A 13,932-nucleotide genomic window follows, 5' to 3' on the forward strand; every position below is an offset into this window, starting at 1 on the left:
AACTAAAGGTATGGGAACTGTGCGTGACTTCAATGGTATAGAATAAGGGGTGGATACTGTCCTGGTTTCAGCTGGGATAGGGTTAACTGTCTTCCTAGTAGCTGGTACAGTGCTATGTTTTGAGTTCAGTATGTGAAGAATGTTGATAACACTGATGTTTTCAGTTGTTGCTCAGTAGTGTTTAGACTAAAGTCAAGGATTTTTCAGCTTCTCATGCCCAGCCAGCGAGAAAGCTGGAGGGGCACAAGAAGTTGGCACAGGACACAGCCAGGGCACCTGACCCAAACTGGCCAACGGTGTATTCCATACCATGGGACGTCCCATCTAGTATAGGAACGGGGAAGTGGGGGCAGGGAATCGCCACTCGGGGGACTGGCTGGGTGTCGGTCGGCGGGTGGTGAGCAATTGCACTGCGCATCATTTGTTCCTTTCATTATTACTGTTGTCATTTTATTAGTGTTATCATTATCATTATTAGTTTCTTCTTTTCTGTTCTATTAAACCGTTCTTACCTCAACCCATGGGTTTTGCTTCTTTTCCCAATTTTCTCCCCCATCCCACTGGGTGGGGGGGGAGTGAGTGAGCGGCTGTGTGGTGTTTAGTTGCTGGCTGGGGTTAAACCACGACACTAGCTAGGTCAAAGAAACAAGTGAGGATTCCCTGGGGGAACTGTATGGAGCTCAGACACCAAAACCAGACAAAAATACACTCAAAATTAGATTCTTTCAGGTCTGGCCTAACAAGGTATGTTCTACTGGCATAGCTCTACCATTTGAAAACACGGACAAAAACGTATACCATAAATGCCAACAATACCAGCCAAAAGATCTTTCTGCTGGGGAGGTTCCTGAATGAAATTACTCTTCTGATGGTATAAAATGTAACTTTGTCACCACTGCCTATCCATACCAGACTAACCTCAGCAAGGCCTCAGTGACTGTATGCATATAAAGAACCTAACCTTATATATAGGTTATCACATATATGTGCACACATACATACATCCCCCACATATACAAATGTGTAGGATCAATATAGAAGGACAGGAATAAACAGTTTTCAGAATTCACATTTGTTTTGGAGAATTAAACAGTAAATAGCACTGGTTTATTAAAAAAAAAACAAACACATTTTGACATACAATGTCAAGACATGACTGAAAAGCGAACACAAAAAATGTGAATATAAAGAAGTTCAAAATAAGGAAAAAAACTTGTAATAAAATGCAGGATCCAATCCTGCATTCTGTTTCACTTAAATTCTCCAAGTTCAACTGAAACCAAAGTAATTTAAGGCTTTCAGTACAAGAGTGGTAGGTTAGGGGTCGAAGAATGAAATCTGCTGCTGCCATCCCAAATTGAGCAAGCAGAAGAGATAGTAATGCTAAAAATAGTTCGAGCTTACCCACACATTTCCCAGACAAAGAGAACCCACCATTGCAACTTTGAAGTCATAGTCTGAAAGCCATCACTCTCATTGCCCTTATGTAGGGGCTTTCATACTATGTAACACAACACCTGCATCTTTACCAACAATACAACAGCCAGACTTTTTAGAACAAAATAGTTAAGTGGCATTAGCTAATATAAGGGGTGTTTGGGCTTTTTTGTAGCTACTGTGAGCATAGGAACAATTGATGCTGGTAAACATCTCTCATGCACCTGACTGTAAATGAAGAACAATTATGGAAGAAGGAGATATTTAAAAGACCTCTGCACTACTCATCAACTAGCTCAGCACATCAACAGTAATAATGATTAAGATTTTGAACACAGCCACAGAAAACAACATGGCATTCATGACAGTAATCATATAGCCAAATGATAAATATGGAGTCTAATAATTAATAACTACAAATACAAGAATTTAAAATGAGCATTGCTCTACACAAGATATAGAGCATAACAGCCAATACACTTGAGTAGCACAATTAGCTGAATCAGCTCCACAATGACTGAAATCTGTACTTCGTATTAACAATTAGACAAGGGGAAACAATCTTCCCAACGTTACATACTGGCATGAGAACTGCAGTGGCCCACACTCTGAAGTTCTGTGATGGCAAAGGTCTCCTCCCACACAAATGCAGCTCTAAGTATTCCCATATATACTAGCCCATAGGGACACACTCAACACTTAGTGGGTTTTAAGAAATGCTAATGTCCTCTTGCCTCCATCCCCACTAAGGCTAACTAAGCCTTTTTGATAGCAAGGGATGGGCAGAATAACTCTGGGGAGACTAGCTGGAAACCTGAAGTAGAATGCTAAAAAACCCAAATCCTTAAACTGACAGCTTGCATATACTGCTATTGTTTCCTCTTTGCCAAACAGAATATACTTCAAAATCATTGGAAAAATGGGGTTAACATTTTGCATAGCCACTTCAGTTACCTGGCTCACATTAACAATCAACTAGGCTAACATAACAAACAATTCTTGCTACTCAAACTGGCATCATTGTAATGAGCTTCAAATTAATCTCATCCATACACAATCACTAATCTTGTTTTGTGCCAACTGAATTTTTAATCAGAACGGAGTGAATCATAGGTTGTTTTTAAAATACATTTCTAATACTTGTCATCCAAAATGAATAAACACTAGAGCAGGGAAGAACTTTCCTATTTAGATTCTGAGAAGCTGATTTTATTTATGCATACTATACACACAAGTATCAAATGCATATGATAGGTGAGGACATTTTTAATGGAAATAAAAAATAAATATGTTTATTTCTGATAATGTTTTGAGCATGAATAGCATCACCAACCTAAAGAATTTAGCCCTGTGACTAATTAAAACTGTATCACAAAAAGGAACAGTTGCACCTCTGTTGAGTTGCTCCTCAATCTCTACATCCTCTAGAAGATCAAAATACACACAATCAGACACTGCAACCAGCAGAGTAACTACTTCTGGTAAGGCACGTACTGAAGCATATAGTTTGCAGTGCTGAACTTGAAACTCAACCTGAGTTTCAAACTGAAGTGACTTTAATATTTGTGCAAGACATAGAAACAAAGCCGAGTTTCAATGAGCATTTTCAACTTGATTCCGCAACTGCAATACCAATTTAACAAAGCAGCTGATGAGCTCTGTTTATAACACGAGTGCTCAACATATCACCCCACTGCTGAAACACAGGCCCAACCATTTAGGAATTCTTTGGAGAAAAAAAAAGACAGTATGACGATTTCAGCTACAGCATCTACTTTTTAAAATGCAGTATTTCTGCATCTTGTTTTAGCTGTCTGGCTAACAGCTGCTTAACTGTACACCTGTTACCATGCTTAGATGAAAATCTAACTTAAAGGTCTACCCACAGCCATGAAAACTGAAGGAGTGACTGATGCGATCTGCAGCACAGCCATTCAAATGCCTTCAGGGAGGTCTGCTGACAGCCTCTATTACAGCCACATGAGCTTGAGGAATCTGGAGTACCTGGTTCTCATTTCAAGCTAAGCATAATGCCTGACTCAAGCTATGTAACAGCATGTGATGACTTCTTCTTGGAAAACAAGACAGGCAGATGAGAGCAGCACAGGAAGGCTCAGTGTCAGAATTCCCACAGATCTGGCGGCTTACTACTTAGAGACTGCACTCCTCATTTAATACCATCTACATGCTTTTGTGAATGGTAGATTCTGTTTTGATTGCCAGGAACTGTTGCATCAAAAGTATTTGAAGATTGCTCAAGATTAAGAGCATTAAATTACACTCAATGTGCTAACCTATTTTTAGTCAGTAGAAAGATATGTTAATACATTTAAAAATTCTGCTAATATCTTAGAATTCAATAAAAATTATCTTCTTTAAACAGCTCTAAGATCTGTGGAAAAGAGGGAGTTATTAAAATACTTAGCATAATAAGCAAGTTATTCTTAACATTCTGAAGAAAGACTTCGCAAACCATGTTGAACATTAAAAGGCGAATGCAAAAATACACCACATTGACTATAGCTGCAAGGCAGAGATAACACGCTCTGATAACATCAGGATGGACTGCAGGAGAATGACCAAGGACCTTATCAAAAAAGGTTACATTTACATAGTGAATACTATAGCAAGGCATAATGACCAAAGGAAAGCTGTTGGCTTGCAAATTTCTTCTTTGGTTTGTTTTTAATTAATTTTAAAATAGACTGTTTAATATCTCATTATGTGTCAAGGAGCAAATGGCTCTTCAAGCCGCTTTCCAAAGATGACACTCCCAAAAGAAGTATCATTAATGAACAATGTAAGAAAGAAAGAAAACTAAGGATGTTTTTATCCTTGCAGGTTGCCCTGTGGATCACTAGTGCTGGTGACTTCTTTTCACATGAGAAATATGGCACCTTATCAAACTCCATCTGAACAGCATTTCTGCAAGATGCCCCAAATTATCTTTATTTAATATCTCATTTGTTATTTGTTATTAATTTCAGCTTTCCAGCACATTAAAAAGTGTTGCTCTTCCTTTAATATCAACTGCCGAAACCAGTTACTAGTGTGAATACTTCTCAGGAGGTTGTAAGATTGCAAAACTACAAAACAGAAAAAGGGGAGAATAGCAGAACTGGTAAATAAAAGAGTGTGAAAACAATTCTAGAATTGTCATATAAAGTAAAACCTTTTATATAAATGAGCCTAACAAAATAGCTATTAGGCAGCACCATGCAACCTTCCGAAAGGATTTTGTGAGTTTAACAGGAAAGTGATTGGGGGAAACAAAGAAATAAGACACTCACTTTTTAAAAACTCTGTTAGGTATGCTAAAAATAGTTATTAAAACCAATTCTTTTAAGATTGTGTAGTTTTTCAATATAACTTAATGTGAAGTGAATACAGCTAAAACCAAAAAACACCACATCTGTCACGTCACATATGAAGGACATGTTCAGTTCTGTGGCCACTGCCTCACATTCTTCCCCCATGACACCTGTACCCCAAAACTGAACGTAGAGCATGACAGCCTCTGACTTACTTTGGGGAGCTCCCATACCTCATCAATCACCCACCTGCACTGGAGCCATGCTAATAAAGCACCAGAGAGGCTGCAGGAGAGGACTATGCAAAAAGCCTCTCCTCTAGCAAGGCCCTCAGCCATAAGAAGTTCAATTAAAAGACATTTCCCAGGTGCCTGTTTGTGCCAGTGATTCCCATATACCCTTACAGGTAGCCAATATAATAAAATATACTTAAAAGTGTCAATTGCTTTTTGGGTCAACTTTCTAATAAAAGCTGAAACTTTTGAGAAAAAAAAGAAATGAGATCATAACCTACTGTGTGGGTGACCGAGCAGAAATTGCAGCAGAGCTCTATGGAAAAGGCATAGTTTTCTGACACAGCCAAGTTCTGCACCATAACCACAGGCACTGGACACATATTGGAAAAAATATGCCCAAACCCTATTGACAAATGATACTGTTGACTCAGAAACAAAGCTGCAGGTCTGCAAAGGCAGCAGAATGAAGTCCAAAGATAGGGGGAAAGTAAAAGAGAAAAACACTCTGGGTTTCAAAATACCTTAATATGGCTTTAGTAACTACTAGTAACATCTGAGAGAGAAGCATTTTAGAAGTATAACCATTGTTAGCTTCTTCAAACAAGGCTTTACTACTTGAGGCTAATTTTGAATAGTGAACAAAATGCTTGGTTTCAGGTTGTGGTGTTCCTTTTTCTATAGTAATAAGATTGTGTAAAAATATTTTCTCATTAAGTTAATTTTTGACCCTCCCAACTTTTAAAGGGGCATTTCTTTGTCTTTATGGTAATGCTACCACATGTGAGCAGATATCTTTCTTTGACACAGTGGTTTCAACAACATACAACCTGGTTTTATCCCTCCTCATTGGAAAACAAAAAATCAACATCACTACACAACATTGTGCTACTTTTTCTGGAACGAAATGCTTTTCAAAGACACAATAGAGCAATTCTTTGTGCTGAAACAGATCATCTTTTAGGATGGACAGATATTAAAAAGACATTTTTTTAAAGATATTCTGAACAGTTATTGTAAATTTCATCTTGTCTTGATTAAAATATTTTTAAAAACCCTTACATTTATGGATTATTAGAAGACAAAGTGTTTATACTTACATAACAGTGAGATGAAAGTTGGGGTTTTTTTCTTTATTCTGCATTGTTAGCAAATTCCTATTGCTGAAACTATTCTAAAAAAGCCAAGTCTCTTTGCATGGTATAAGGTTCTCAAACAGTGAAGTACTTACATGCAAGGCAGAAGGATCTGGCAAAAATTCAGCATCCTCTCCAAAGATAAAATCTGGTGGCAGGTCAGGATAGTGAGCATTGAAAATTATATCCCCTGAAAAGTAATAAAAGTGCAAACAGTGTTTTCACTTATGTATGTGCTTATAAATAAATAAATAAAATATTGTACATATGATACACATTTTTAATGTAAAATTTGATCGCTACGTTAAATATATTTCATGTATATAGCCATATAATTTTTACAAAAATTCACATGCAAGATAAGCATCAGATGTTTGGGGGGATGAAGTCAAATTCCTGAGGCGCAGCTTCTTCCGCCTCTGCAAGCAATGAAACATGAAATGCATTATTGCTTCATATCTCAAATGGCAATTCAAACACTATTGAGGGTTGCCTCAAAACACCAAGTTGGAAAAGTGATCTTGTTTTAAAAAAGTACTACATTTAGATTGCTGTGTTTTGCATATTAAGTCAAAGTCAAACACAAACTACTAAGATCAGGATTTTCAAAATACTGGAGCTTTTAAAACTTAGTAGCACTTACTCCCTCTTCTCCTTGCCACTCACAACTCTTAGAAGGAAGAATACGCAGTTCTATAGGAATAATTCCAATTATCCAAATTCTGGCCAAGAGAAATGCAGTATTACACATATAAATGGAGAGACTAAAATTAACTAAAAATATAAAACTTCATCACAGCTCGGCACTGAGTTCTCATCTTGCCAGTGTCACAAGATATACAATTAATTACTGATGTGACAGTTCAAAGAAATTTGGGTTATATTACTTCACTAGTAAACATACTTCAGAATTCATATAGGTCAAGAAGCAGCCATCCACATGTGAGCTCTTAAAAAACACCCACAATTCAAGGGGAAAAAAAAAAAAAAAGGTATCTAGCATTACTTGTCTACCTCCCAATCACTCTTTCCTCTTTATAAAGGTATGAAAGAACAACTCCGAGCTTTTGCATAAAGCAGATTTGTGAGGTAGCAGGCATTAGAAGAAAGAAGTCAGTACCTACTATTTGTTACCACTTGTTTAAATCTACACAGCAAAGTAAAACCAGCGTGGTACACCTTATAAACAATTTTGTTCAGAGAAAGTTAAACCACTTTTTATTTTTTCCAAAAATTATGAATGCAGAACTAGAGAAAAGCATTAGCTGAACAAATCTTAAAACATCACATCGCTGGCTCAGTGATGTCACCATCTCAAGACATTCAACATGACAGTTTTAATTTCTAATATTCTGTAAACTTATCTTGGCTCTAGCTGGAAGCAAGGATGCCATAAAGATTAATTTGCAGAGGATGAGGGCTCATGACCAAGAAGCCAACAGCCCGTCTGGGATAGGTATGCTCTACAGTATCGCTCCAAATCATGAACTCACTGATCATGCGACTCAGTAGAGCACAGTGTGGGTTTCTCCTGTCTGCACTCCTACCTTCCTTTCTCTTTCTCAAATGTCAGGAACATGTGTTAAGTATGGGGTGCAGGAAAGAGCAGAGGTCTGCCACTTAAAATATCCAACACAGTCAACATAAAATCAATTTTTTATTTCATTTAAAAGAAGAACAAAACAGGCACCAATTCTTGACGAAACCACATAAAATTACAACAGGAAATGCACCTATATTATGTAAGAGAAAATAATTACTAGGCTGCCTAAACTGTAATACAGCAATGAAGAATTCAGAAAAGTTGATGTTTACTAGACTGGACAGTTCCTATGCCACCGTAACTCAACCCTTTTCTTCATATTTACTACAATTAAAAAGTCTTGTATGGCTCTTTACAACAACCTCACCAATTTCTATGTACAGAGCAGGCAACTCTTGAGGTTACATGTTGAAGGAGATAGCACCTTAATACATTCTTTGACTGAGCTTTGCTTCATAAAGAGGCATTATGAATAACTTAGAACACAGCACAATGAAAAAGCCTGGCCTGTGACTTAGGTAGCCCAATGCTACTCTGAAGGAAAGAATTGTATCTGTGTTTTTGCCACATTCTTAGGTGATGCTAAGTAGCTCATTTAACACACATTTTTCACATCCCAGTTGCTAGTTGCATGCTTTTTGTTCTCTGCATTCCAGCTTTAAAAGAGCTGAAAAAACAGAGGACTCACAGCTACAGCTCAGCTCACTACGAGCTGCACTCCAACTACATAAATGCTACAAAGAGCTGCTGAGAATAAAAGAAGGATCAAAGTAACTGCATATTTTTTATGTTACACCTCCATGTTTGATTTAGTGAAAAACTATTACAGAACCTTACATCATGAGGTGGCTCCAAGACTCTGCTTAGAGTGACATTGGCAATAAACTGTATTCACCTCTGCAAGCTACACAGTAACAGGTGAACCTCAGGAGAGCTGTGACAGTAGGTGCAGTGTGAAGATTCAAGCAGGTACAAACTTTTTTTTCCCCAGCGTTTTCAGTTCTACAGCAACATGAAGTGAAAAGAACTCACAGCACCTTCCAGAACATAATCATATACAGTGCTCAAGTATGACAGTAAATAAAAATTGGCATTATTAGTTTAACATGCTAGGTGGTAAACTTTTACAATTCAGGGTTCAGGTCAGCTGCATATCCCATGCAGTGATTCCTGCTCTGGGACCAGGGCCAACAGCTGGGGACAGTACCCTCTTTGACCACTCAGCTGTGAGGTGTGGCCACACTGAGGTCAGCCACCTCATAGCTGCAGCTGGCCAAACAGATCTATTACCTCTCTCACATGCTCATAGTTCTTCTTTACTACCTTCCATCACACCCCTTCTTCCACTGAATATTAGTGTTGTATCACTCCTTATCTACAGCGAGTGACCAACTGTGCAGGAATTTTGGTTTAAAAATTTTTCATGACCTATTGATATCAAAGAACTATTCAGTACAAGGGACAGAATCCAGAGTCAAAATTAATATTGTGATATTTTCTGTTACTACTACTTATAATTGCTATAACTGCTTCTAGGTAGTTGCCCAGGGTAAACATGCCACAAATCGAAATTCCCAAGTCCCTTTAGTACAAGTCATTTTGAGACCAAATATATCAGCATTAAAGCCAATGTATATCACAAGATTATTTTTCTCTATAGTATAGTCATTTTCCAGAAGGCTACATAGTACATGGCTGAAGGGTTCTCCAGGCTTCAAAATAAACAAAACTATTATTTCAGTGCCTGGTAATCAATCAGTCACAAAACACTAGTGCTGAGACAATACTCAAAACATTTTACAACCCTGCAGAACCTAAAAAAATCATGCTGTTGTCCTGATTTTCTCACTAAACCAGAAACACATCATTTAATGAATCATTAACACTCTCCTTCCTACAGTACCATAGGTTTTTTAACAAATGTAAACCTTAATTTATTTGCTACAATCAAACCTCACACAGGCTGGGTGACAATCAATAAAGACAAAAAAGTTCACAACAAAATGGTGTTTCACTTCCATGTAAACAGTTAGAAAAGAGCAGTGCTTCTCTATTATCAGTGGTCTTCAGTTCATCAGTTAAATACAGCCTCTTACTAGCGAAGATGATAAGGTCTGACCTTAGAACAATTTTTTCATGTGTTCAAAAAGGAAAAAAAAAAAGCATCCCCTCAGTTAAATCTTATTCTATTAACTCTCACTTCTGCCATGAATCCAAAGACATTCATCTAGTTGCTAAAAGGAAAGAAAAAAAGAACCTTTTTTTGAACCATATTAGACATTCACCCGGGTGACCCCTGGCCTCTGTAACTTTTCTGCTCCATCCTCTCCCCTTCCATTCTCTTATGCCTTGCTTAATTTACAATACTAGGGCAGAAAAAGTAACACCTTTGACTCTAGAGAGCTTAGGTACCAAGGAATGACTTTGGCCTATTTGCAACTATGAGCATGAGCTATATTTTCATAAATTATATATTTTCAACAAAAATACACCATTACAAGTCTGACTAAAGACTAAGGGAATCAATCCTAAATCCAAGTTTTGTTCTTGTTACATGCCACAAACCAGAGAAATTAAAACTGCAGTTAACAGTTTGCTTGGCAGGGCTATGACGCATAAATAAAAAACACTTCTATACACTCAAATAAAAGGTATTTAAAGAATCACAATGGCCAACACAACAGCCAATCTGGTTTTACTTCACGTAAATATTAATACTAGTCTCTGCAGTGAGTTTACAAAATATAAGGTGCTAAATATTTTGAATCACCAGCTACCAGTTTGTGCTGACCTAGTAGATATATCCATTTTTTTTTTAACAACTACTTTATTTAATACTGACATGATAATACCTGTGGCTTACCCTCTGCAAATATAATTGTGCTGGGGTGAAAACATAAGATTTTTAACCAATAAAGCCATTTGCAAAATTATTGTGCTTAGAGTCTAAGAATGGTTACCATTTTAATTTTGAAAGCAAAACGACCAAAAAAACAAAATAATCCTGCATTCTCTCCCCTTCTCGCCTAAATGAAACAAATAATGTTTTCCTTGCATCTCCAGCAACAAAGTAATTTCTCATGTTCCAACTCTGTTTGCCCTTATTCCCTTGACAGAAGGCAAACCGTGTGGCATTCCACAGCGCTACTGACCGTGACCATTCCAGTGTAAGAACAATGCAAGCAAAACCTCCTGACAGAGATCATATTTATCTCATTTCTGTAGATGTACTAGCCAATAATTCAGTGGAATTACATTTCCAATTAAATACTACTACAGAATTTAAAATTATTTCAATAAAGTTAAAGCCATGGAGTCAACGATAAATTTAGAAGAAAACGGATACTATACATCTTTTGCTTTTCATTATCCAAAAATATTACTTTCTCTTCCTTTTCTCTCCTAGGGCAAACAGAATTAAATTTTGAAATATTTTGCTTTACAGGATTTCAAAGGAAAAGTTAATATGCTCCCAATAGACAAAAAGATAGAAATATTAATACTTAAATCTATCATTTCTTTTAACACACACACATATACTGTTCTTTTCTCATCTATCAAAATGCATAAGCAAGTCTAACAAAGCGGTAAGGATTGACTACAAGCAAGATAAGTGTAACTCTGAAACTGAGTATTTCTTAAATCCTTACAGTTGCTTTCCACTGGCCTATGCTACATACAGTTTTTCCTCTCCTGGTAACTTCATTTTGGGGGTATTTTTCCTTCTTTTTTTAACCATACTGTAAATTTGGTAGTACTGAAAGATGTTGTACTGAGAGTGCCACAGCATTAACATCCCCGATTACCTAAGGGCAGCAAAATTAGGAAGCAACATATCAGTTAGCTCCCTAAACTCTACTTTTGAAAGGATATCTATATTCTTCAGCTTTTTCTGACCCCAAGAATTTCTAAGTCAGCACTAAGTACGTAGAATAAACGTGTGTGTCCACTGCAGCCTGGAATTAGACCAATCTGAATGGAATTCATCATATGAAGGAGATCAAGCCATTCGGCTTTTAAGAAACAAATAAAAAATCTAAATGCAACTTGATCATGAAATGCATTCACAGCTAATAGAGAACAGTGTTGATGCAAGTGACCAATCCTCTGTGCAGAATAATTTTTGGGAAAATGAAGAAACTGCTGTTGTTGAATATTAAAAAGAAAAAGATAGTAAGGAGAATTATATTATCCATTTATTCAAAATGCTAACCTATCTTTTCTAGTAACCACACAAATTGTAGACTCAAAACACTGAGCAGTCCCCTCTATAAACAAATTCTTACCTGAACCAGCCGTTGTTAATTGTCTTTACAGGTACAAAAAGAATCAGTTATTCGCTACGATCTGCAACCAAGATACTAAGTCAGGGTAGTCAGCAGTATGAAAGGATTTAAGTGAACTAAATGCAGACCTGCTGACTTGTTACTGGATTCCACCCTAAAGATTTTTGCTCTACAGGCTTTAAGTCAAATGTAGTAATACACTACCTATAGAGCCTCTTATTAATTGGTTGGCAAGAAAGATACAGCTCCTGAAATGACAGTACAACTTTGGTAAATACAAAACTACTACTGGAAGAAGACACAGGGGTAATTCTATTTTTCCGGTGGTGCTGCCGCTGCCAGGCTATTCTTCTCTCAAGTAGAGAAGGATAATTAAACCTCAGAAGCTCCTCTTAAAATCATCTGTTGAAGCAGGACTTTTGCCCACAGGGGAGGACAGCTACCCTCAAATGGTGTCTGGGAATACTGTGGGACCTTTGCTCACCTGCCCATAAACAATAGTCCTATTACACTAAACCAAGTGTAGCTTCAACTTTTTACAGGTTGTTTAGTGGAAGTCAGAAATATTTCTGAAGCTTTGAGACAACATCTGGTAGCAAAAAGCCAGGATGCTTTTCAGCTTCACTTCTAACTTCACATGCGAATCAAGGTATCAGAAAAGGAAAAGCAGAAAGTTTAGTGAGATGCCTCAGGGCACGTTTATGGCAGCTATGACACAAGGTTCTTCAGAGAGATCAGTGCCCTTTGGATCAGCAGCTGAAAAGGCCAAGCAAGATACCCTAGGGAACCTCAGAGTTAGACACCTATAGTTAGGCAAGTGAATCAAGTCCCACTTTTCCAATAAAAGAAAAAAGGTATAGGAAGGATTTGCAGGACGGTTATTTGGTTCTTGGGCAAAGAGTTGCAGGTCTGTTTTGGTTTTTTTCCTTTAACTTCAACTGACAAATGCTGCTGTAGGAGAAGAAAAAAAAAAAAAAAGATGTGTAAGACTGTGTACATAAAGAGAAAGTATGTTCTGTTGTAAAGTGGGCAAATCTGCAAAATGGAGTAAAAGTAAATGAGCTGCATCCCAAGCTGAACAAGAAGGCAGCGGGACAATCTTAGTTACTTGCACTTCTGTAGCAAGGCAACTGCTCTCTCAGAAATTTTAGTACTAGAATTGAAGAGGACAAAGATGAGAACAACAGGTAATACAAGAGAGGACAAGATATTGGTAGAAATTAAAGACAGGCAACACTGGAGAAGTTATAACAGAGACACTCAGTAGGTGAGGAAAGGAAAGGTGAAAGTTAAGGACAAATACATTCAAGCAAATGGACTGTAAACCATCACCAGTAACTGCAGCCCAAACAGGAGAAGAAAGGAAGAAAGAGCAAAGTAGGAAGGCACCATGGTAATACCAATGTGCAGGCCTAACCTAAAATCTTTTAAACCTCTGTAAGACCACAGTTGTACATAGATACTTGTAAGGTCACTTCTCTTGATGCAGAAATCTACTATTTAAGACTTATACCTGCAAAAACTTCTGTAATTAACTTGCTCAAAGGAAGTCCAGAACATGAGGAAAAGCATCAAAAAAATCCCCAAACCACTCACATGAAAGTGATTATTTAAAAGGAGAAAATATTGTAAACTTTGTATTCTAAGAAGAAATAAATATAATTAAAAGATTAGACTGATTCTCTCAACATTTCCCATTAGGCACGTTCATTAGATAACAAACAGGTTACCAAAGGAAGAAGATTCATTACTCCTGCCACGTAAAGCAAGACTCAGCAAAACTTCAGAAAACATACTGCCCAGAAAAATCTTTGGTACTTTGCATGACCCAGCAAAAAGACACTTACCATATAGGTAATGATATCACCTAAGTATAATCTGAATTACAGCAACCAAAAAGTCCTTCCCATAAGAGCCTCAACTAAACCACAACAGATGCAAAATAACGTAAAGGTGCAGAGAAGACTGGCACACACATTGCAGGAA

At 37.3% G+C, this 13,932-nt stretch overlaps 1 protein-coding gene across 2 annotated transcripts in view; it reads right to left on the reverse strand.

The window, feature by feature from the left end:
* Positions 1–13,932, reverse strand: part of BABAM2 (BRISC and BRCA1 A complex member 2) — a 179,185-nt gene that overhangs the window by 140,534 nt on the left and 24,719 nt on the right. For both annotated transcript variants that reach the window (XM_052806382.1, XM_052806383.1), the window contains exon 4: positions 6,213–6,307. In XM_052806382.1, the coding sequence (XP_052662342.1) occupies positions 6,213–6,307 (95 nt within the window). The remainder of the gene's footprint in view (positions 1–6,212; positions 6,308–13,932) is intronic.

This window comes from Harpia harpyja, chromosome 13 (genome assembly GCF_026419915.1).
Source record: "Harpia harpyja isolate bHarHar1 chromosome 13, bHarHar1 primary haplotype, whole genome shotgun sequence".
In the NCBI taxonomy this organism is placed as follows: Eukaryota; Metazoa; Chordata; class Aves; order Accipitriformes; family Accipitridae; genus Harpia; species Harpia harpyja.